General features: G+C 58.5%; 1 protein-coding gene across 1 annotated transcript in view; it reads left to right on the top strand.

Moving 5' to 3' along the window:
* The first annotated feature begins 7,768 nt into the window (after positions 1-7,768).
* The window catches only part of IQGAP1 (IQ motif containing GTPase activating protein 1), a 313,620-nt gene continuing 297,575 nt past the window's right edge, over positions 7,769-23,813 (top strand). The window contains exon 1 of the mRNA XM_075345867.1: positions 7,769-7,964. Coding sequence (XP_075201982.1) covers positions 7,916-7,964 — 49 coding nt within the window. The 5' untranslated portion in view covers positions 7,769-7,915. The remainder of the gene's footprint in view (positions 7,965-23,813) is intronic.

Genomic DNA, 23,813 nt, shown 5'->3' with positions numbered 1-23,813 from the left:
GCAGTGCCGGGCTGTGGTGGTGTTGGAGGATGAGGGGCAGTGCCGGGCTGTGGTGGTGTTGGAGGATGAGGGGCAGTGCCGGGCTGTGGTGGTGTTGGAGGATGAGGGGCAGTGCCGGGCTGTGGTGGTGTTGGAGGATGAGGGGCAGTGCCGGGCTGTGGTGGTGTTGGAGGATGAGGGGCAGTGCCGGGCTGTGGTGGTGTTGCAGGATGAGGGGCAGTGCCGGGCTGTGGTGGTGTTGCAGGATGAGGGGCAGTGCCGGGCTGTGGTGGTGTTGGAGGATGAGGGGCAGTGCCGGGCTGTGGTGGTGGTAGTGTTGGAGGATGAGGGGCAGTGCCGGGCTGTGGTGGTGTTGGAGGATGAGGGGCAGTGGTAGTGTTGGAGGATGAGGGGCAGTGCCGGGCTGTGGTGGTGTTGGAGGATGAGGGGCAGTGCCGGGCAGTGGCAGTGGTGGTGTTGGAGGATGAGGGGCAGTGCCGGGCTGTGGTAGTGTTGGAGGATGAGGGGCAGTGCCGGGCTGTGGTGGTGTTGGAGGATGAGGGGCAGTGCCGGGCAGTGCCGGCCAGTGGTGGTGTTGGAGGATGAGGGGCAGTGCCGGCCAGTGGTGGTGTTGGAGGATGAGGGGCAGTGCCGGGCTGTGGTGGTGTTGGAGGATGAGGGGCAGTGCCGGGCTGTGGTCGTGTTGGAGGATGAGGGGCAGTGCCGGGCTGTGGTGGTGTTGGAGGATGAGGGGCAGTGCCGGGCTGTGGTGGTGTTGGAGGATGAGGGGCAGTGCCGGGCTGTGGTGGTGTTGCAGGATGAGGGGCAGTGCCGGGCTGTGGTGGTGTTGGAGGATGAGGGGCACTGCCGGGCTGTGGTGGTGTTGGAGGATGAGGGGCACTGCCGGGCTGTGGTGGTGTTGGAGGATGAGGGGCACTGCCGGGCTGTGGTGGTGTTGGAGGATGAGGGGCAGTGCCGGGCTGTGGTGGTGTTGCAGGATGAGGGGCAGTGCCGGGCTGTGGTGGTGTTGGAGGATGAGGGGCAGTGTCGGGCTGTGGTGGTGTTGGAGGATGAGGGGCAGTGCCGGGCTGTGGTGGTGTTGGAGGATGAGGGGCAGTGTCGGGCTGTGGTGGTGTTGCAGGATGAGGGGCAGTGCCGGGCTGTGGTGGTGTTGGAGGATGAGGGGCAGTGTCGGGCTGTGGTGGTGTTGGAGGATGAGGGACAGTGCCGGGCTGTGGTGGTGTTGGAGGATGAGGTGCAGTGCCGGGCTGTGGTGGTGTTGCAGGATGAGGGGCAGTGCCGGGCTGTGGTGGTGTTGGAGGATGAGGGGCAGTGCCGGGCTGTGGTGGTGTTGGAGGATGAGGGGCAGTGTCGGGCTGTGGTGCTGTTGGAGGATGAGGGGCAGTGTCGGGCTGTGGTGGTGTTGGAGGATGAGGGGCAGTGCCGGGCTGTGGTGGTGTTGGAGGATGAGGGGCAGTGTCGGGCTGTGGTGGTGTTGGAGGATGAGGGGCAGTGTCGGGCTGTGGTGGTGTTGGAGGATGAGGGGCAGTGCCGGGCTGTGGTGGTGTTGGAGGATGAGGGGCAGTGTCGGGCTGTGGTGGTGTTGGAGGATGAGGGGCAGTGTCGGGCTGTGGTGGTGTTGGAGGATGAGGGGCAGTGCCGGGCTGTGGTGGTGTTGGAGGATGAGGGGCAGTGCCGGGCTGTGGTGGTGTTGGAGGATGAGGGGCAGTGCCGGGCTGTGGTGGTGTTGGAGGATGAGGGGCAGTGCCGGGCTGTGGTGGTGTTGGAGGATGAGGGGCAGTGCCGGGCTGTGGTGGTGTTGGAGGATGAGGGGCAGTGCCGGGCTGTGGTGGTGTTGGAGGATGAGGGGCAGTGCCGGGCTGTGGTGGTGTTGGAGGATGAGGGGCAGTGCCGGGCTGTGGTGGTGTTGGAGGATGAGGGGCAGTGCCGGCTGTGGTGGTGTTGGAGGATGAGGGGCAGTGCCGGGCTGTGGTGGTGTTGGAGGATGAGGGGCAGTGCCGGGCTGTGGTGGTGTTGGAGGATGAGGGGCAGTGCCGGGCTGTGGTGGTGTTGGAGGATGAGGGGCAGTGTCGGGCTGTGGTGGTGTTGGAGGATGAGGGGCAGTGCCGGGCTGTGGTGGTGTTGGAGGATGAGGGGCAGTGTCGGGCTGTGGTGGTGTTGGAGGATGAGGGGCAGTGTCGGGCTGTGGTGGTGTTGGAGGATGAGGGGCAGTGTCGGGCTGTGGTGGTGTTGGAGGATGAGGGGCAGTGTCGGGCTGTGGTGGTGTTGGAGGATGAGGGGCAGTGTCGGGCTGTGGTGGTGTTGGAGGATGAGGGGCAGTGTCGGGCTGTGGTGGTGTTGGAGGATGAGGGGCAGTGCCGGGCTGTGGTGGTGTTGGAGGATGAGGGGCAGTGCCGGGCTGTGGTGGTGTTGGAGGATGAGGGGCAGTGCCGGCTGTGGTGGTGTTGGAGGATGAGGGGCAGTGCCGGCTGTGGTGGTGTTGGAGGATGAGGGGCAGTGCCGGGCTGTGGTGGTGTTGGAGGATGAGGGGCAGTGCCGGGCTGTGGTGGTGTTGGAGGATGAGGGGCAGTGCCGGGCTGTGGTGGTGTTGGAGGATGAGGGGCAGTGCCGGGCTGTGGTGGTGTTGGAGGATGAGGGGCAGTGCCGGGCTGTGGTGGTGTTGGAGGATGAGGGGCAGTGCCGGCTGTGGTGGTGTTGGAGGATGAGGGGCAGTGCCGGCTGTGGTGGTGTTGGAGGATGAGGGGCAGTGCCGGGCTGTGGTGGTGTTGGAGGATGAGGGGCAGTGCCGGGCTGTGGTGGTGTTGGAGGATGAGGGGCAGTGCCGGGCTGTGGTGGTGTTGGAGGATGAGGGGCAGTGCCGGGCTGTGGTGGTGTTGGAGGATGAGGGGCAGTGCCGGGCTGTGGTGGTGTTGGAGGATGAGGGGCAGTGCCGGGCTGTGGTGGTGTTGGAGGATGAGGGGCAGTGCCGGGCTGTGGTGGTGTTGGAGGATGAGGGGCAGTGCCGGGCTGGGGTGGTGTTGGAGGATGAGGGGCAGTGCCGGGCTGTGGTGGTGTTGGAGGATGAGGGGCAGTGCCGGGCTGGGGTGGTGTTGGAGGATGAGGGGCGGTGCCGGGCTGTGGTGGTGTTGGAGGATGAGGGGCAGTGTCGGGCTGGGGTGGTGTTGGAGGATGAGGGGCAGTGCGGGGCTGTGGTGGTGTTGGAGGATGAGGGGCGGTGCCGGGCTGTGGTGGTGTTGGAGGATGAGGGGCAGTGCCGGGCTGTGGTGGTGTTGGAGGATGAGGGGCAGTGCCGGGCTGTGGTGGTGTTGGAGGATGAGGGGCAGTGCCGGGCTGTGGTGGTGTTGGAGGATGAGGGGCAGTGCCGGGCAGTGGTGGTGTTGGAGGATGAGGGGCAGTGCCGGGCTGTGGTGGTGTTGGAGGATGAGGGGCAGTGCCGGGCTGTGGTGGTGTTGGAGGATGAGGGGCAGTGCCGGGCTGTGGTGGTGTTGCAGGATGAGGGGCAGTGCCGGGCTGTGGTGGTGTTGGAGGATGAGGGGCAGTGCCGGGCAGTGGTGGTGTTGGAGGATGAGGGGCAGTGCCGGGCTGTGGTGGTGTTGGAGGATGAGGGGCAGTGCCGGGCAGTGGTGGTGTTGGAGGATGAGGGGCAGTGCCGGGCTGTGGTGGTGTTGGAGGATGAGGGGCAGTGCCGGGCTGTGGTGGTGTTGGAGGATGAGGGGCAGTGGTAGTGTTGGAGGATGAGGGGCAGTGCCGGGCTGTGGTAGTGTTGGAGGATGAGGGGCAGTGCCGGGCTGTGGTAGTGTTGGAGGATGAGGGGCAGTGCCGGGCAGTGGTGGTGTTGGAGGATGAGGGGCAGTGCCGGGCTGTGGTAGTGTTGGAGGATGAGGGGCAGTGCCGGGCAGTGGTGGTGTTGGAGGATGAGGGGCAGCGCCGGGCAGTGGCAGTGGTGGTGTTGGAGGATGAGGGGCAGTGCCGGGCAGTGGTGGTGTTGGAGGATGAGGGGCAGTGCCGGGCTGTGGTGGTGGTAGTGTTGGAGGATGAGGGGCAGTGCTGGGCTGTGGTGGTGTTGGAGGATGAGGGGCAGTGGTAGTGTTGGAGGATGAGGGGCAGTGCCGGGCTGTGGTAGTGTTGGAGGATGAGGGGCAGTGCCAGGCAGTGGTGGTGTTGGAGGATGAGGGGCAGTGCCGGGCAGTGGCAGTGGTGGTGTTGGAGGATGAGGGGCAGTGCCGGGCTGTGGTGGTGTTGGAGGATGAGGGGCAGTGCCGGGCTGTGGTAGTGTTGGAGGATGAGGGGCAGTGCCGGGCAGTGGCAGTGGTGGTGTTGGAGGATGAGGGGCAGTGCCGGGCTGTGGTAGTGTTGGAGGATGAGGGGCAGTGCCGGGCTGTGGTGGTGTTGGAGGATGAGGGGCAGTGCCGGGCAGTGCCGGCCAGTGGTGGTGTTGGAGGATGAGGGGCAGTGCCGGGCTGTGGTGGTGTTGGAGGATGAGGGGCAGTGCCGGGCTGTGGTGGTGTTGGAGGATGAGGGGCAGTGCCGGGCTGTGGTGGTGTTGGAGGATGAGGGGCAGTGCCGGGCTGTGGTGGTGTTGGAGGATGAGGGGCAGTGCCGGGCTGTGGTGGTGTTGGAGGATGAGGGGCAGTGCCGGGCTGTGGTGGTGTTGGAGGATGAGGGGCAGTGCCGGGCTGTGGTGGTGTTGGAGGATGAGGGGCAGTGCTGGTGTTGCAGGATGAGGGGCAGTGCCGGGCTGTGGTGGTGTTGGAGGATGAGGGGCAGTGCCGGGCTGTGGTGGTGTTGGAGGATGAGGGGCAGTGCCGGGCTGTGGTGGTGTTGGAGGATGAGGGGCACTGCCGGGCTGTGGTGGTGTTGGAGGATGAGGGGCAGTGCCGGGCTGTGGTGGTGTTGCAGGATGAGGGGCAGTGCCGGGCTGTGGTGGTGTTGGAGGATGAGGGGCAGTGCCGGGCTGTGGTGGTGTTGGAGGATGAGGGGCAGTGCCGGGCTGTGGTGGTGTTGGAGGATGAGGGGCAGTGCCGGCTGTGGTGGTGTTGGAGGATGAGGGGCAGTGCCGGGCTGTGGTGGTGTTGGAGGATGAGGGGCAGTGCCGGGCTGTGGTGGTGTTGGAGGATGAGGGGCAGTGCCGGGCTGTGGTGGTGTTGCAGGATGAGGGGCAGTGCCGGGCTGTGGTGGTGTTGGAGGATGAGGGGCAGTGCCGGGCTGTGGTGGTGTTGGAGGATGAGGGGCAGTGCCGGGCTGTGGTGGTGTTGGAGGATGAGGGGCAGTGCCGGGCTGTGGTGGTGTTGGAGGATGAGGGGCAGTGCCGGGCTGTGGTGGTGTTGGAGGATGAGGGGCAGTGCCGGGCTGTGGTGGTGTTGCAGGATGAGGGGCAGTGCCGGGCTGTGGTGGTGTTGCAGGATGAGGGGCAGTGCCGGGCTGTGGTGGTGTTGGAGGATGAGGGGCAGTGCCGGGCTGTGGTGGTGGTAGTGTTGGAGGATGAGGGGCAGTGCCGGGCTGTGGTGGTGTTGGAGGATGAGGGGCAGTGGTAGTGTTGGAGGATGAGGGGCAGTGCCGGGCTGTGGTGGTGTTGGAGGATGAGGGGCAGTGCCGGGCAGTGGCAGTGGTGGTGTTGGAGGATGAGGGGCAGTGCCGGGCTGTGGTAGTGTTGGAGGATGAGGGGCAGTGCCGGGCTGTGGTGGTGTTGGAGGATGAGGGGCAGTGCCGGGCAGTGCCGGCCAGTGGTGGTGTTGGAGGATGAGGGGCAGTGCCGGGCTGTGGTGGTGTTGGAGGATGAGGGGCAGTGCCGGGCTGTGGTGGTGTTGGAGGATGAGGGGCAGTGCCGGGCTGTGGTCGTGTTGGAGGATGAGGGGCAGTGCCGGGCTGTGGTGGTGTTGGAGGATGAGGGGCAGTGCCGGGCTGTGGTGGTGTTGGAGGATGAGGGGCAGTGCCGGGCTGTGGTGGTGTTGCAGGATGAGGGGCAGTGCCGGGCTGTGGTGGTGTTGGAGGATGAGGGGCACTGCCGGGCTGTGGTGGTGTTGGAGGATGAGGGGCACTGCCGGGCTGTGGTGGTGTTGGAGGATGAGGGGCACTGCCGGGCTGTGGTGGTGTTGGAGGATGAGGGGCAGTGCCGGGCTGTGGTGGTGTTGCAGGATGAGGGGCAGTGCCGGGCTGTGGTGGTGTTGGAGGATGAGGGGCAGTGTCGGGCTGTGGTGGTGTTGGAGGATGAGGGGCAGTGCCGGGCTGTGGTGGTGTTGGAGGATGAGGGGCAGTGTCGGGCTGTGGTGGTGTTGCAGGATGAGGGGCAGTGCCGGGCTGTGGTGGTGTTGGAGGATGAGGGGCAGTGTCGGGCTGTGGTGGTGTTGGAGGATGAGGGACAGTGCCGGGCTGTGGTGGTGTTGGAGGATGAGGTGCAGTGCCGGGCTGTGGTGGTGTTGCAGGATGAGGGGCAGTGCCGGGCTGTGGTGGTGTTGGAGGATGAGGGGCAGTGCCGGGCTGTGGTGGTGTTGGAGGATGAGGGGCAGTGTCGGGCTGTGGTGCTGTTGGAGGATGAGGGGCAGTGTCGGGCTGTGGTGGTGTTGGAGGATGAGGGGCAGTGCCGGCTGTGGTGGTGTTGGAGGATGAGGGGCAGTGCCGGGCTGTGGTGCTGTTGGAGGATGAGGGGCAGTGTCGGGCTGTGGTGGTGTTGGAGGATGAGGGGCAGTGCCGGCTGTGGTGGTGTTGGAGGATGAGGGGCAGTGCCGGGCTGTGGTGGTGTTGGAGGATGAGGGGCAGTGCCGGGCTGTGGTGGTGTTGGAGGATGAGGGGCAGTGCCGGGCTGTGGTGGTGTTGGAGGATGAGGGGCAGTGCCGGGCTGTGGTGGTGTTGGAGGATGAGGGGCAGTGCCGGGCTGTGGTGGTGTTGGAGGATGAGGGGCAGTGCCGGCTGTGGTGGTGTTGGAGGATGAGGGGCAGTGCCGGCTGTGGTGGTGTTGGAGGATGAGGGGCAGTGCCGGGCTGTGGTGGTGTTGGAGGATGAGGGGCAGTGCCGGGCTGTGGTGGTGTTGGAGGATGAGGGGCAGTGCCGGGCTGTGGTGGTGTTGGAGGATGAGGGGCAGTGCCGGGCTGTGGTGGTGTTGGAGGATGAGGGGCAGTGCCGGGCTGTGGTGGTGTTGGAGGATGAGGGGCAGTGCCGGGCTGTGGTGGTGTTGGAGGATGAGGGGCAGTGCCGGGCTGTGGTGGTGTTGGAGGATGAGGGGCAGTGCCGGGCTGGGGTGGTGTTGGAGGATGAGGGGCAGTGCCGGGCTGTGGTGGTGTTGGAGGATGAGGGGCAGTGCCGGGCTGTGGTGGTGTTGGAGGATGAGGGGCAGTGCCGGGCTGTGGTGGTGTTGGAGGATGAGGGGCAGTGCCGGGCTGTGGTGGTGTTGCAGGATGAGGGGCAGTGCCGGGCTGTGGTGGTGTTGGAGGATGAGGGGCAGTGCCGGGCTGTGGTGGTGTTGCAGGATGAGGGGCAGTGCCGGGCTGTGGTGGTGTTGGAGGATGAGGGGCAGTGCCGGGCTGTGGTGGTGTTGGAGGATGAGGGGCAGTGCCGGGCTGTGGTGGTGTTGCAGGATGAGGGGCAGTGCCGGGCTGTGGTGGTGTTGGAGGATGAGGGGCAGTGCCGGGCAGTGGTGGTGTTGGAGGATGAGGGGCAGTGCCGGGACATGTGCCGGCTGTGGTGACGATCTCCGCTTTTGGCAGCTGCCCGTGTGAATGGCGGCGGGCTGTGATTGGCTGCGCATGGCGGGGGGCGGGGCGGACACACCCGGGCTGCTCCGTCTCGCACCGAGGAGGCTCCCGCACCCCGGAGAAGTTGTGTCAGTGTCCCCGCTGCCCCCTCTCACCGGCCCTCCCCTTCTCTCCATCGGGCGGACCTGAACCGGTCAGATCGGACCCAGAACCCGGCAGAAGTCACCATGTCCTCCTCGGATGATGTGGACGGGCTCCTTCGTCCTCACTATGGCTGTAAGTTAGAAGGCGGCGTGTTAACCAGTGCAGTGCCGGTGGTTTTCAGTGTGACATTGTGGGGGGCTGTTGGGGGTCGCATCTGTGAGCGGTTCTGGGGTGAGAGGGGCGAGCACGGCGCTTCCTGCCACGGAGATCTCCCCGCGGGGAAGTGTCAGCACTGAGGACGTGTCCTGCAGGGAGAGGGCGCCGCTCACAGGCTGCAGAGCACTACAAGTCCCAGAGCACGGAGGCCCCCGAGTGTCCCATCAGTGCCTCCTGCAGCATGTGCTGGAAGATGGGGGAAAGTTTCTATTACTGCAGAAAAAGTCATAGGGCTACTAGAGTCTAATGTGGCCACTAAGTGTACAAGAGACCGGCGTGTGGGCTGTGCACTAGTCTCCTACTGTGAGGGGATCTCACCCACCCTGCATATAATGCTACAGGTCTGAAGGGACCGCTGGATTCCGCCATTCCTCTGTTATCCCTCCTGGAAATGGGAGTAAATTGACATTTGGGCGCTAATATTTACCTTTAAGAGGGCGTGTCTCTCTGCAGTCATTTGATTGGACAGTGTCAGACTAAAGAGCTACGCCCCTAACAGTAACATCCAGTTGTCAACTTATTCTGGCCTTTCCAGGAGGAATAACAGAGGAACAGTGCCGAGGCCTGAGAAGTCATGCTCCGGAATACTTTATTATGGGGAACACAATTATTCTCTGTCCTGTGTAATTAGTGCCAGTGCTATAGATGGGTGTGTGAGGCTCGGTCAGATGCTGGAGGAGCGTCTGCTCTGCTGGAACAGCGGATGCCCACTACATGGACTTCTAGAGGGTCTTCTGGTCCTGCTGTGCATTGGTGTACTGCCTGTAGGGGCCCATAGGATGTGTCCTAAGATGCACCTCCCCTCCGTATAGTGTGTATACTGAAGAGTGCGGGCACTGCGCTGTGCGGAGCTCACCGCTGTATATAGTGTGTATACTGTAGTGTACGGGTACTGCGCTGTGCAGACCTCCCCATCGTATAGTGTGTATACTGAAGAGTGCGGGCTCTGCGCTGTGCGGAGCTCACCGCTGTATATAGTGTGTATACTGAAGAGTGCGGGCGCTGCGCTGTGCGGACCTCCCCATCGTATATAGTGTGTATACTATAGTGTACGGGCACTGTGCTGTGCGGACCTCACCGCTGTATATAGTGTGTATACTGAAGAGTGCGGGCTCTGCGCTGTGCGGAGCTCACCGCTGTATATAGTGTGTATACTGTAGTGTACGGGTACTGCGCTGTGCAGACCTCCCCATTGTATATAGTGTGTATACTATAGTGTACGGGCACTGTGCTGTGCGGACCTCACCGCTGTATATAGTGTGTATACTGTAGTGTACGGGTACTGCGCTGTGCGGAGCTCACCACTGTATATAGTGTGTATACTGTAGTGTATGGGCTCTGTGCTGTGCGGACCTACCTGCCATATATAGTGTGTATGCTGTAGTGTACGGGTACGGCGCTGTGTGGACCTCCCCACCGTATATAGTGTGTATGCTGTAGTGTACGGGCAATGCGCTGAGCGGACCTACCTGCCATATATAGTGTGTATGCTGTAGTGTACGGGTACGGCGCTGTGCGGACCTCCCCACCGTATATAGTGTGTATGCTGTAGTGTACGGGCAATGCGCTGTGCGGACCTCCCTGCCGTATGTAGTGTGTATGCTGTAGTGTACGGGCAATGCGCTGTGCGGACCTCCCTGCCGTATATAGTGTGTATGCTGTAGTGTACGGGCAATGCGCTGTGCGGACCTCCCCGCTGTATATAGTGTGTATACTGTAGTGTACGGGCACTGCGCTGTGCGGACCTCCCTGCCGTATATAGTGTGTATACTGTAGTGTATGGGCGCTGCGCTGTGCGGACCTCCCCGCTGTATATAGTGTGTATGCTGTAGTGTATGGGCGCTGCGCTGTGCGGACCTCCCCGCTGTATATAGTGTGTATACTGTAGTGTATGGGCGCTGCGCTGTGCGGACCTCCCTGCTGTATATAGTGTGTATGCTGTAGTGTACGGGCACTGCGCTGTGCGGACCTCCCTGCTGTATATAGTGTGTATGCTGTAGTGTATGGGCGCTGCGCTGTGCGGACCTCCCCGCTGTATATAGTGTGTATGCTGTAGTGTATGGGCGCTGCGCTGTGCGGACCTCCCTGCTGTATATAGTGTGTATGCTGTAGTGTATGGGTGCTGCGCTGTGCGGACCTCCCTGCTGTATATAGTGTGTATGCTGTAGTGTATGGGCGCTGCGCTGTGCGGACCTCCCCGCTGTATATAGTGTGTATGCTGTAGTGTACGGGCACTGCGCTGTGCGGACCTCCCTGCTGTATATAGTGTGTATGCTGTAGTGTATGGGTGCTGCGCTGTGCGGACCTCCCTGCTGTATATAGTGTGTATGCTGTAGTGTATGGGTGCTGCGCTGTGCGGACCTCCCTGCTGTATATAGTGTGTATGCTGTAGTGTATGGGTGCTGCGCTGTGCGGACCTCCCTGCTGTATATAGTGTGTATGCTGTAGTGTATGGGTGCTGCGCTGTGCGGACCTCCCTGCTGTATATAGTGTGTATGCTGTAGTGTATGGGTGCTGCGCTGTGCGGACCTCCCTGCTGTATATAGTGTGTATGCTGTAGTGTATGGGTGCTGCGCTGTGCGGACCTCCCTGCTGTATATAGTGTGTATGCTGTAGTGTATGGGTGCTGCGCTGTGCGGACCTCCCTGCCGTATATAGTGTGTATGCTGTAGTGTACGGGCACTGCGCTGTGCGGACCTCCCTGCCGTATATTGTGTGTATGCTGTAGTGTATGGGCGCTGCGCTGTGCGGACCTCCCTGCTGTATATAGTGTGTATGCTGTAGTGTATGGGCGCTGCGCTGTGCGGACCTCCCTGCTGTATATAGTGTGTATGCTGTAGTGTATGGGCGCTGCGCTGTGCGGACCTCCCCGCTGTATATAGTGTGTATGCTGTAGTGTACGGGCTCTGCGCTGTGCGGACCTCCCTGCCGTATATTGTGTGTATACTGTAGTGTATGGGCGCTGCGCTGTGCGGACCTCCCTGCCGTATATAGTGTGTATGCTGTAGTGTATGGGCGCTGCGCTGTGCGGACCTCCCCGCTGTATATAGTGTGTATGCTGTAGTGTACGGGCACTGTGCTGTGCGGACCTCCCCGCTGTATATAGTGTGTATGCTGTAGTGTATGGGCGCTGCGCTGTGCGGACCTCCCTGCTGTATATAGTGTGTATGCTGTAGTGTACGGGCGCTGCGCTGTGCGGACCTCCCTGCTGTATATAGTGTGTATGCTGTAGTGTATGGGCGCTGCGCTGTGCGGACCTCCCTGCCGTATATTGTGTGTATACTGTAGTGTACGGGCACTGCGCTGTGCGGACCTCACCGCTGTATATAGTGTGTATGCTGTAGTGTACGGGCACTGCGCTGTGCGGACCTCCCCGCTGTATATAGTGTGTATGCTGTAGTGTATGGGCGCTGCGCTGTGCGGACCTCCCCGCCGTATATAGTGTGTATGCTGTAGTGTATGGGCACTGCGCTGTGCGGACCTCCCTGCCGTATATTGTGTGTATACTGTAGTGTACGGGCACTGCGCTGTGCGGACCTCACCGCTGTATATAGTGTGTATGCTGTAGTGTATGGGCGCTGCGCTGTGCGGACCTCCCTGCTGTATATAGTGTGTATACTGTAGTGTATGGGCGCTGCGCTGTGCGGACCTCCCTGCTGTATATAGTGTGTATGCTGTAGTGTATGGGCGCTGCGCTGTGCGGACCTCCCTGCTGTATATAGTGTGTATGCTGTAGTGTATGGGCGCTGCGCTGTGCGGACCTCCCTGCTGTATATAGTGTGTATGCTGTAGTGTATGGGCGCTGCGCTGTGCGGACCTCACCGCTGTATATAGTGTGTATACTGTAGTGTATGGGCGCTGCGCTGTGCGGACCTCCCTGCTGTATATAGTGTGTATGCTGTAGTGTATGGGCGCTGCGCTGTGCGGACCTCCCTGCTGTATATAGTGTGTATGCTGTAGTGTATGGGCGCTGCGCTGTGCGGACCTCCCTGCTGTATATAGTGTGTATGCTGTAGTGTATGGGCGCTGCGCTGTGCGGACCTCCCTGCTGTATATAGTGTGTATGCTGTAGTGTATGGGCGCTGCGCTGTGCGGACCTCCCTGCCGTATATAGTGTGTATGCTAGAATCAAAAATTTCTGGGTAACAGATGGAATGCAATATAATAAATTTAGGCCACTCCAAAACAGTATACAGAGAAAGAGCAGTGTTAAGAGGCCAACCATAATATCAATAAATGTCAAAACCATTGCCTTATGATATCAAAGTGAAATATATTTATTACACATAAATTCAGACAATTGGTAAAATTACATGTGATAGAAAGAAGACATGAAAGCAGGAAAAATGGTCCCAGAAAGACATTCCCAAAAGGGAAGGACACTGCCCAGACAGAATTGTAAATAAAATGGGTAAGCAGCACCCTAACATTAAAGTAAGAGGAACAGTTTCCTCATGGGGTATACATAATTACAACAGAGCTGCTTACCCATTATAGTAAAGTGCAAAGTGCTAGATAAATATCGGGGCAGTAGTCCAGTCAGGGTGGGAGAAGCCCCAACGCGTTTCGCTGCGTTGCTTCCTCGGGGGGCGATGTGTACCATAGTGTACATAGGAAGCATAGTGTGTATGCTGTAGTGTATGGGCGCTGCGCTGTGCGGACCTCCCTGCTGTATATAGTGTGTATGCTGTAGTGTACGGGCACTGCGCTGTGCGGACCTCCCTGCTGTATATAGTGTGTATGCTGTAGTGTATGGGCGCTGCGCTGTGCGGACCTCCCTGCCGTATATAGTGTGTATGCTGTAGTGTATGGGCGCTGCGCTGTGCGGACCTCCCTGCCGTATATAGTGTGTATGCTGTAGTGTATGGGCGCTGCGCTGTGCGGACCTCCCTGCCATATATAGTGTGTATGCTGTAGTGTATGGGCGCTGCGCTGTGCGGACCTCCCTGCCGTATATTGTGTGTATACTGTAGTGTATGGGCGCTGCGCTGTGCGGACCTCCCTGCCATATATAGTGTGTATGCTGTAGTGTATGGGCGCTGCGCTGTGCGGACCTCCCTGTTGTATATAGTGTGTATACTGTAGTGTACGGGCACTGCGCTGTGTGGACCTCCCCACCGTATATTGTGTGTATACTGTAGTGTACGGGCACTGCGCTGTGTGGACCTCCCCACTGTATATTATTTGTATACTGTAGTGTAGGGGCACTGCGCTGTGCAGACCTCCCCACCGTATATTGTGTGTATACTGTAGTGTACGGGCACTGCGCTGTGCGGACCTCCCTGCTGTATATAGTGTGTATACTGTAGTGTAGGTCACTGCTGTGTGGACCTCCCCACTGTATATTATTTGTATACTGTAGTGTATGGGCACTGCGCTGTGCGGACCTCCCCACCGTATATTGTGTGTATACTGTAGTGTATGGGCGCTGCGCTGTGCGGACCTCCCTGCCGTATATAGTGTTTGCTGTAGTGTACGGGCACTGCGCTGTGCAGACCTCCCCACCGTATATAGTGTGTATACTGTAGTGTATGGGCGCTGCGCTGTGCGGACCTCCCTGCTGTATATAGTGTGTATGCTGTAGTGTATGGGCGCTGCGCTGTGCGGACCTCCCTGCTGTATATAGTGTGTATGCTGTAGTGTATGGGCGCTGCGCTGTGCGGACCTCCCTGCCGTATATAGTGTGTATGCTGTAGTTTATGGGCGCTGCGCTGTGCGGACCTCCCTGCTGTATATAGTGTGTATGCTGTAGTGTACGGGCACTGCGCTGTGCGGACCTCCCTGCTGTATATAGTGTGTATGCTGTAGTGTATGGGCGCTGCGCTGTGCGGACCTCCCTGCCGTATATAGTGTGTATGCTGTAGTGTATGGGCGCTGCGCTGTGCGGACCTCCCTGCCGTATATAGTGTGTATGCTGTAGTGTATGGGCGCTGCGCTGTGCGGACCTCCCTGCCGTATATAGTGTGTATGCTGTAGTGTACGGGCACTGCGCTGTGCGGACCTCCCTGCTGTATATAGTGTGTATGCTGTAGTGTACGGGCACTGCGCTGTGCGGACCTCCCTGCCGTATATTGTGTGTATACTGTAGTGTACGGGCGCTGCGCTGTGCGGACCTCCCTGCCGTGTATAGTGTGTATGCTGTAGTTTATGGGCGCTGCGCTGTGCGGACCTCCCTGCTGTATATAGTGTGTATGCTGTAGTGTATGGGCACTGCGCTGTGCGGACCTCCCTGCTGTATATAGTGTGTATGCTGTAGTGTATGGGCGCTGCGCTGTGCGGACCTCCCTGCTGTATATAGTGTGTATGCTGTAGTGTATGGGCGCTGCGCTGTGCGGACCTCCCTGCTGTATATAGTGTGTATGCTGTAGTGTATGGGCGCTGCGCTGTGCGGACCTCCCTGCTGTATATAGTGTGTATGCTGTAGTGTATGGGCGCTGCGCTGTGCGGACCTCCCTGCTGTATATAGTGTGTATGCTGTAGTGTATGGGCGCTGCGCTGTGCGGACCTCCCTGCCGTATATTGTGTGTATGCTGTAGTGTATGGGCGCTGCGCTGTGCGGACCTCCCTGCCGTATATAGTGTGTATGCTGTAGTGTATGGGCGCTGCGCTGTGCGGACCTCCCTGCCGTATATAGTGTGTATGCTGTAGTGTATGGGCGCTGCGCTGTGCGGACCTCCCTGCCGTATATAGTGTGTATGCTGTAGTGTATGGGCGCTGCGCTGTGCGGACCTCCCTGCCGTATATAGTGTGTATGCTGTAGTGTATGGGCGCTGCGCTGTGCGGACCTCCCTGCCGTATATTGTGTGTATACTGTAGTGTATGGGCGCTGCGCTGTGCGGACCTCCCCGCCGTATATAGTGTGTATGCTGTAGTGTATGGGCGCTGCGCTGTGCAGACCTCCCTGCCGTATATAGTGTGTATGCTGTAGTGTATGGGCGCTGCGCTGTGCAGACCTCCCTGCCGTATATAGTGTGTATGCTGTAGTGTATGGGCGCTGCGCTGTGCGGACCTCCCTGCCGTATATAGTGTGTATGCTGTAGTGTATGGGCGCTGCGCTGTGCAGACCTCCCTGCCGTATATAGTGTGTATGCTGTAGTGTATGGGCGCTGCGCTGTGCGGACCTCCCTGCCGTATATTGTGTGTATACTGTAGTGTATGGGCGCTGCGCTGTGCGGACCTCCCTGCCATATATAGTGTGTATGCTGTAGTGTATGGGCGCTGCGCTGTGCGGACCTCCCTGTTGTATATAGTGTGTATACTGTAGTGTACGGGCGCTGCGCTGTGTGGACCTCCCCACCGTATATTGTGTGTATACTGTAGTGTAGGGGCACTGCGCTGTGCGGACCTCCCCACCGTATATTGTGTGTATACTGTAGTGTATGGGCGCTGCGCTGTGCGGACCTCCCTGCCGTATATAGTGTTTGCTGTAGTGTACGTGTGGCGCCCCTGACCTGGTCAGGCACCACTGAGTACTGCACCCATGCTGGGGACAGTACAATACAGGTAATCCAGAAGGCTGACCGGGGTGTGGAACACAGGCGCATAGTGATCAGGTCTCACACATGTACCCATGAGAGGACCCCTGGGGATTCCAGGAGGGGGAAAAGCCTTGACCTTCACTGGAATAGTGGAGGGGGCCAAAAGCCTCCATCTCCTCTCAAGGGGTGTGGTAAGAGAATCTGGTTGCTAGGTGGCGTAGGCAGGCACAAAAGGGAAAAGAGAAGGAGGAGTAAACAGTCTAGGGTCTGCAGCAGAGTGTGGAGGAGTGAGCAGCAGGAAAGTGAAGCTCTGACAGGAGCAGCAGTGAAGGTCCCAGATGTGAGTCAGTTAGAGGAGAACTCCAGAGGGCTCAGTGAGGAGCAGACCTGTGGGGTTGATGCTGTCTAACAGCGCCCGCGCAGTGGCTACTGACGGGGGAGAACGGTCAACTAGGAGTGCTACCTGAAAGCCAGCTTCAGCTAGAGAGAAAGCACGGAGTGGGAAGTAAGGAGACTGCTAGAGAGCACCAGGCCCAACCGGGCGGCAGATCCCGAAGCGAAGATAGATCCAGCTTTCTTCTGCTAAACCTGCCGGTGTGGGGCTCTCAAAGCCCACACCACAACACCACAAAAGCCGCAGCCACGTAACCGCAGTGAGGGCCCATAGGTCACAGGAGGCAAGCAGCTGGAGTGGCCTGGTCCGGGGAACAAGCAAACGGCAACCAAAAGGGGGAGAGAGGCTGCAGCATCTTCCCTGGGCGACCCCCATAGGGACTCAAAGTCGGGGTCACCCCAAACCACCAAGGGCTAAGGAAGGCGAGTCAGTAGCCACCCTCATAAAGTCAGCCTGAAGGATACCTGGTTCCCATCTGGTTCATCCCAGCTACGCCCGGGTTACTCACCCTGCCATCAAATGTGAGTAAAAACCCTAAAAGACATCCTGCCTGTGTGGTCATTCTGCGACTTGTGGTACTACAAACCTACACAGGGCCCTGGGGCTTGCCTCACTCTCAGGAGGCTACTACATCCGACTGCACCCACCATCAGCCCCAGGCGTCCCCTAACCTGCAGTGGCGGTCCCCACTGACCGCAATACTGAGAGTGGCGTCACGATCAAAACCGAAGATTCCCTACCTGTGACCAGCACCAGCTACGTGGAGTCCCTGAAGGTATGCACCGACACAACACCTGTGGGGCTTCACATCTGGCGTCACGAACAGGATAAGGACTAGACCTGTTCAGACAGGTGACCATGTGCCTGGGCGGTCCGCCTGAAAAATTGGAAGCGCCGCCATATTGCCACCATGAAAAGCGCGCTGAAAAACAACAGCAGCCCGCGCTGGAAGAAGTTACCGCCCACGAAGAGGTGTGGCTACCCAGAGATCCCCTGCAGAGTTCTGACCTCGCTGGTGAAGAGAGGGGAAGCGTCCAGAGACGGCGGGAAGGAAAGAGAGCCACAAGCCTGCTGCTGGGAGAGGAGCTGCTGAAGGAGGCAGAGCAGAAACTGAACGGCTTGCTACTAGAGGCAACGGCGAGCCCACAGCTGGAGAGTCGTGCAGAAGAGGGCGCAGAAGAAATGGCGTCTGACCGCAGGAACCCAGAACCAGGCTCCGCTGCCTGGTGGTATCGGGAGCTGGCCCAGTTCTGCGACCGACTGGAGAACCGGGTTGTGGAGCAGATCCGGGAAGAACGAATGGAAATGCTGGAGATGACTGCGGCGGTTCGGGCCTATGAAAGGAGAGCCGCGCGCCGAGTGCCAGACAGGACGGCGATGACGCAGACCCCGATGCTGCCACCGGTGGGTGAGTCAAGTGATGCCCCGGCCAGCGCAAGTGCCCCGACCCCTGCTGCCACGCCCGCGGTCCCCGAAGAGGCGTCCGGTGCGGCGACGCTGAAGCAGGCCGCAGCCACGCCAGGTGCGGCCTTCCAAGCCCCAGCGGCCGCAGCGATGCCCTGCTCGGCCCACCAAGACCCGGTCCCTGCAGCAACGCCCAGTCCGGCCCGCAAAGAACCGGCTGCCACCGCGACCCTCATCCGCGTCGCAGGCGTAACGCTGACCCAGGCCGCCGCCCTGCTAGGCCCGGCCCGCCGAGACCCCACCGCCGCAGCAACGCTCGTCCGCGCCGCAAGTGAGGTGCTGAACCAGGCCGCAGCCACGCCAGGCGCGGCCCGCCAAGCCCAGACTGCTGCAGCGACGTCCAGCCCAGCCTGCACAGATCCCATCGCAGCTGCGACGCCGATCCAGGCCGCCGCCATGCCGGGCGCGGCCCGCCAAGACCAGGCCGCCGCCATGCCGGGCGCGGCCCGCCCAGACCAGGCCGCCGCCATCCAGGGCGCGGCCCGCCAAGACCAGGCCGCCGCCATGCCAGGCGCGGCCCGCCAAGAAGAGATTACCTCATCATTTACCCCGGCCTGCAAGGCCAGAGCAGACACCGCTCCCCAGTCCAAAGAGGTCCCTGCTAGGAAGACCCTGATAGGAGAGGACCCCGAATACTGGAAGCTGAAGGCTGACCTAGAGGCCCAGTTCCCACAAGAGATGATGGATCGGTATCTGCTCCCTCCGCATACCCCCAAGGAGATTCAGGCAACCCCTGCAGCCGCGCCAGAGAGTCCACCGCCCAGACCAGCTGAAGAAAGCCCATCCCCAGCACTGCCACCAAAGGAGTGCCAAGAAGAACTAAGGGGGAGAGGAGGCCAGGAAGCTGAGGAGCTGACTCCGGAGCCACCAGCAGTGGATCCATACCCAGAGCCAGAGATGCTGCCCTATTCTCGCTGGGATGAGGAAGATCTGACACCGTCCGCTGACGAAGAACTGCCCAAAAGTCTCACCTGGGAGTTTGCAAGCTGTACCACGCAGAGTTCAGGCCGCAAGACACAGCGCCGCAGTAGAACCCAGTTTTCCCCTGCACCGCCATCCCCAGAGCAGAGAGAGGTCACAGCCAGAGACCTGCGGGAGAAAAGGTTACTGAGAAAGTCCAGAGCCCAGGTCAGAGGACCCCTTTGCAGAGGAGTAGTGGAGGACTTCAATTTGAAAAGCGGATACGGCTTTATTGTAGCCAGTGGAATAAAAGAGGGCATTTTTGTCAATCGGAGAGATGTTCAAGCCCACCTGCCCAGAGGACATTCAGGCAGAAATTTGAAAATTGGAGACGCAGTACAGTTCACCTTGCATCAAGGAGAGAGGGGCTACTATGCCTTAGACGTAGCACCATGTCCCAAAGAAGAAAGAAAAGACAGAGATAAAGAAACAGATGCAGAAAAAGAAACAGATGAAGATCAAGAAAGAAAAGACAAAGAGCCTACAGATGAAACTACCTCAGACGACGACAAAGAGCAAGAAAGCAACAGGTGCCGCAGCCCAACAGGCCCAAGCCCTGGTAAAGAGGAGTAGAGTAAAGTAAAGAAAGAAGTACCGAAAGTTTGACCAGTTTGACAAGTTGAAAGGTTTGCAACGTTATTGTTTAAGCATGTGCCCACAAAAACTATTGTGAGAAAAACCATAAACCTTAAGGCTATGAACTGGCTATAGCCACAAACTCTCGCAGTGTAAATAGTTACACCAAAAGGGCACCACCACCACCAGAGTCAGCCTGTTTAGGGGCTTGGCTCGTCTGCAACCAGGAGGAGCCCGTCCGTATATAGGGCCTTGGCTCACCTGCAACCAGAGAGCATGCCTGTTTATGGGGCCTGGCTCTCCACCACAAAGAGGGTACCTGGTCAGCACCAACTGTGGAGGCCGCCTCTACATCCTGCCAGAAGAGGCTGAAGGCGCGGCTCCACCAGGCCAGGTATACCCTGAAAACCATCAGTCCATGAAAGCCGCCTCTACATCCTGCCAGAAGTGGCTGAAGGCGCGGCCAACGTGAAAGGGTTTTGGGTGGGTTAACGGACTTGTGGGTGGAGGGTGGTGATGTATGGTACCTGGTGCTTTTAAATGTTTTACATGTTTTTAATGTTTTATGCATTGTAAAATGTTGTCTTGCAGCCCGAGGACGTGCTGGTGATAACTAAGGGGGAATGTGGCGCCCCTGACCTGGTCAGGCACCACTGAGTACTGCACCCATGCTGGGGACAGTACAATACAGGTAATCCAGAAGGCTGACCGGGGTGTGGAACACAGGCGCATAGTGATCAGGTCTCACACATGTACCCATGAGAGGACCCCTGGGGATTCCAGGAGGGGGAAAAGCCTTGACCTTCACTGGAATAGTGGAGGGGGCCAAAAGCCTCCATCTCCTCTCAAGGGGTGTGGTAAGAGAATCTGGTTGCTAGGTGGCGTAGGCAGGCACAAAAGGGAAAAGAGAAGGAGGAGTAAAGAGTCGAGAGTCTGCAGCAGAGTGTGGAGGAGTGAGCAGCAGGAAAGTGAAGCTCTGACAGGAGCAGCAGTGAAGGTCCCAGATGTGAGTCAGTTAGAGGAGAACTCCAGAGGGCTCAGTGAGGAGCAGACCTGTGGGGTTGATGCTGTCTAACAGCGCCCGCGCAGTGGCTACTGACGGGGGAGAACGGTCAACTAGGAGTGCTACCTGAAAGCCAGCTTCAGCTAGAGAGAAAGCACGGAGTGGGAAGTAAGGAGACTGCTAGAGAGCACCAGGCCCAACCGGGCGGCAGATCCCGAAGCGAAGATAGATCCAGCTTTCTTCTGCTAAACCTGCCGGTGTGGGGCTCTCAAAGCCCACACCACAACACCACAAAAGCCGCAGCCACGTAACCGCAGTGAGGGCCCATAGGTCACAGGAGGCAAGCAGCTGGAGTGGCCTGGTCCGGGGAACAAGCAAACGGCAACCAAAAGGGGGAGAGAGGCTGCAGCATCTTCCCTGGGCGACCCCCATAGGGACTCAAAGTCGGGGTCACCCCAAACCACCAAGGGCTAAGGAAGGCGAGTCAGTAGCCACCCTCATAAAGTCAGCCTGAAGGATACCTGGTTCCCATCTGGTTCATCCCAGCTACGCCCGGGTTACTCACCCTGCCATCAAATGTGAGTAAAAACCCTAAAAGACATCCTGCCTGTGTGGTCATTCTGCGACTTGTGGTACTACAAACCTACACAGGGCCCTGGGGCTTGCCTCACTCTCAGGAGGCTACTACATCCGACTGCACCCACCATCAGCCCCAGGCGTCCCCTAACCTGCAGTGGCGGTCCCCACTGACCGCAATACTGAGAGTGGCGTCACGATCAAAACCGAAGATTCCCTACCTGTGACCAGCACCAGCTACGTGGAGTCCCTGAAGGTATGCACCGACACAACACCTGTGGGGCTTCACATACGGGCACTGCGCTGTGCAGACCTCCCCACCGTATATAGTGTGTATACTGTAGTGTATGGGCGCTGCGCTGTGCGGACCTCCCTGCCGTATATAGTGTGTATGCTGTAGTGTATGGGCGCTGCGCTGTGCAGACCTCCCCACCGTATATAGTGTGTATACTGTAGTGTATGGGCGCTGCGCTGTGCGGACCTCCCTGCTGTATATAGTGTGTATGCTGTAGTGTATGGGCGCTGCGCTGTGCGGACCTCCCTGCTGTATATAGTGTGTATGCTGTAGTGTATGGGTGCTGCGCTGTGCGGACCTCCCTGCTGTATATAGTGTGTATGCTGTAGTGTATGGGCGCTGCGCTGTGCAGACCTCCCCACCGTATATTGTGTGTATACTGTAGTGTATGGGCGCTGCGCTGTGCGGACCTCCCTGCTGTATATAGTGTGTATGCTGTAGTGTATGGGCGCTGCGCTGTGCAGACCTCCCCACCGTATATAGTGTGTATACTGTAGTGTATGGGCGCTGCGCTGTGCGGACCTCCCTGCTGTATATAGTGTGTATGCTGTAGTGTACGGGCACTGCGCTGTGCGGACCTCCCTGCTGTATATAGTGTGTATGCTGTAGTGTATGGGCACTGCGCTGTGCAGACCTCCCCACCGTATTTTGTGTGTATACTGTAGTGTATGGGCGCTGCGCTGTGCGGACCTCCCTGCTGTATATAGTGTGTATGCTGTAGTGTATGGGCGCTGCGCTGTGCGGACCTCCCCGCTGTATATAGTGTGTATGCTGTAGTGTACGGGCACTGCGCTGTGCGGACCTCCCCGCTGTATATAGTGTGTATGCTGTAGTGTATGGGCGCTGCGCTGTGCGGACCTCCCTGCTGTATATAGTGTGTATGCTGTAGTGTACGGGCGCTGCGCTGTGCGGACCTCCCCACCGTATATTGTGTGTATACTGTAGTGTATGGGCACTGCGCTGTGCGGACCTCCCTGCTGTATATAGTGTGTATGCTGTAGTGTATGGGCGCTGCGCTGTGCGGACCTCCCTGCTGTATATAGTGTGTATGCTGTAGTGTACGGGCGCTGCGCTGTGCGGACCTCCCCACCGTATATTGTGTGTATACTGTAGTGTATGGGCACTGCGCTGTGCGGACCTCCCTGCTGTATATAGTGTGTATGCTGTAGTGTATGGGCGCTGCGCTGTGCGGACCTCCCTGCTGTATATAGTGTGTATGCTGTAGTGTATGGGCGCTGCGCTGTGCAGACCTCCCCACCGTATATTGTGTGTATACTGTAGTGTATGGGCACTGCGCTGTGCGGACCTCCCTGCCGTATATAGTGTGTATACTGTAGTGTACGGGTACTGCGCTGTGCAGACCTCCCCACCGTATATAGTGTGTATACTGTAGTGTACGGGCGCTGCGCTGTGCGGACCTCCCCGCCGTATATTGTGTGTATGCTGTAGTGTATGGGCGCTGCGCTGTGCGGACCTCCCTGCTGTATATAGTGTGTATGCTGTAGTGTACGGGCGCTGCGCTGTGCGGACCTCCCCACCGTATATTGTGTGTATACTGTAGTGTATGGGCACTGCGCTGTGCGGACCTCCCTGCTGTATATAGTGTGTATGCTGTAGTGTATGGGCGCTGCGCTGTGCGGACCTCCCTGCTGTATATAGTGTGTATGCTGTAGTGTACGGGCGCTGCGCTGTGCGGACCTCCCCACCGTATATTGTGTGTATACTGTAGTGTATGGGCACTGCGCTGTGCGGACCTCCCTGCTGTATATAGTGTGTATGCTGTAGTGTATGGGCGCTGCGCTGTGCGGACCTCCCTGCTGTATATAGTGTGTATGCTGTAGTGTATGGGCGCTGCGCTGTGCAGACCTCCCCACCGTATATTGTGTGTATACTGTAGTGTATGGGCACTGCGCTGTGCGGACCTCCCTGCCGTATATAGTGTGTATACTGTAGTGTACGGGTACTGCGCTGTGCAGACCTCCCCACCGTATATAGTGTGTATACTGTAGTGTACGGGCGCTGCGCTGTGCAGACCTCCCCACCGTATATTGTGTGTATACTGTAGTGTACGGGCGCTGCGCTGTGCGGACCTCCCTGCCGTATATAGTGTTTGCTGTAGCGTACGGGCACTGCGCTGTGCGGACCTCCCTGCCCTATATAGTGTGTATGCTGTAGCGTACGGGCACTGCGCTGTATAGCTGGAGATTACAATATGAAGGCCTAATTCTCGGTCAGAGCTGTGTATAGAAATGTGACTGTATCAACTGTGATAATAATAATTTATTCATTTATATAGTGCTATTAATTCCATAGCGCTTTACATACATTGGGAGCACTGTCCCCATTGGGGCTCACAATCTAAATTCCCTATCTGTATGTCTTTGGAGAGTGGGAGGAAACCGGAGAACCCGGAGGAAACCCACGCAAACATGGGGAGAACATACAAACTCCTTGCAGATGGTGTCCTTGGTGGGAATTGAACCCAGGACCTCAGCGCTGCAAGCCTGCAGTGCTAACCACTGAGCCACCGTGCCGCCCATGATCAGCCAGGACCGTGTTTATATACAGTATGCACATATATAGTGCGTTCCATGCAAAACATAACATACACCGGGGCGGTGAGGCGTCAGCAGTGCCTGCGGCAGGGTTATTACAGAATATACAGTAACCCTCGGCCCTGTACTGTGTGTGGTTATATGTGTGTACAGTGGGGAACGTAAGTATCTGATACAATGCCGATTTTGCAAGTTTTCCCACCTACAAATAATGGAGAGGTCTGTAATTTTTATCGTAGGTAACTTCAACTGTGACACAATAAACCATTTTTCTGAAAATCACATTGTATGATTTTTAAATAATTTGCCTTTTATTGCATAAAATAATATTTTATACAATAGAAAACTAGAACGTAATATTTGGTACAGAAACCTTTGTTTGCAATTACAGATGTCAGACATTTGCTGTAGTTTTTGACCAGGTTTGCACACACTGCAGCAGGGATTTTGGCGACTCCTCCATA

Source organism: Anomaloglossus baeobatrachus, chromosome 4, assembly GCF_048569485.1.
Source record: "Anomaloglossus baeobatrachus isolate aAnoBae1 chromosome 4, aAnoBae1.hap1, whole genome shotgun sequence".
NCBI classification, from domain to species: Eukaryota; Metazoa; Chordata; class Amphibia; order Anura; family Aromobatidae; genus Anomaloglossus; species Anomaloglossus baeobatrachus.
Note: the sequence above shows the minus strand (reverse complement) of the source record. Positions and strands in the feature narration are given on the sequence as shown.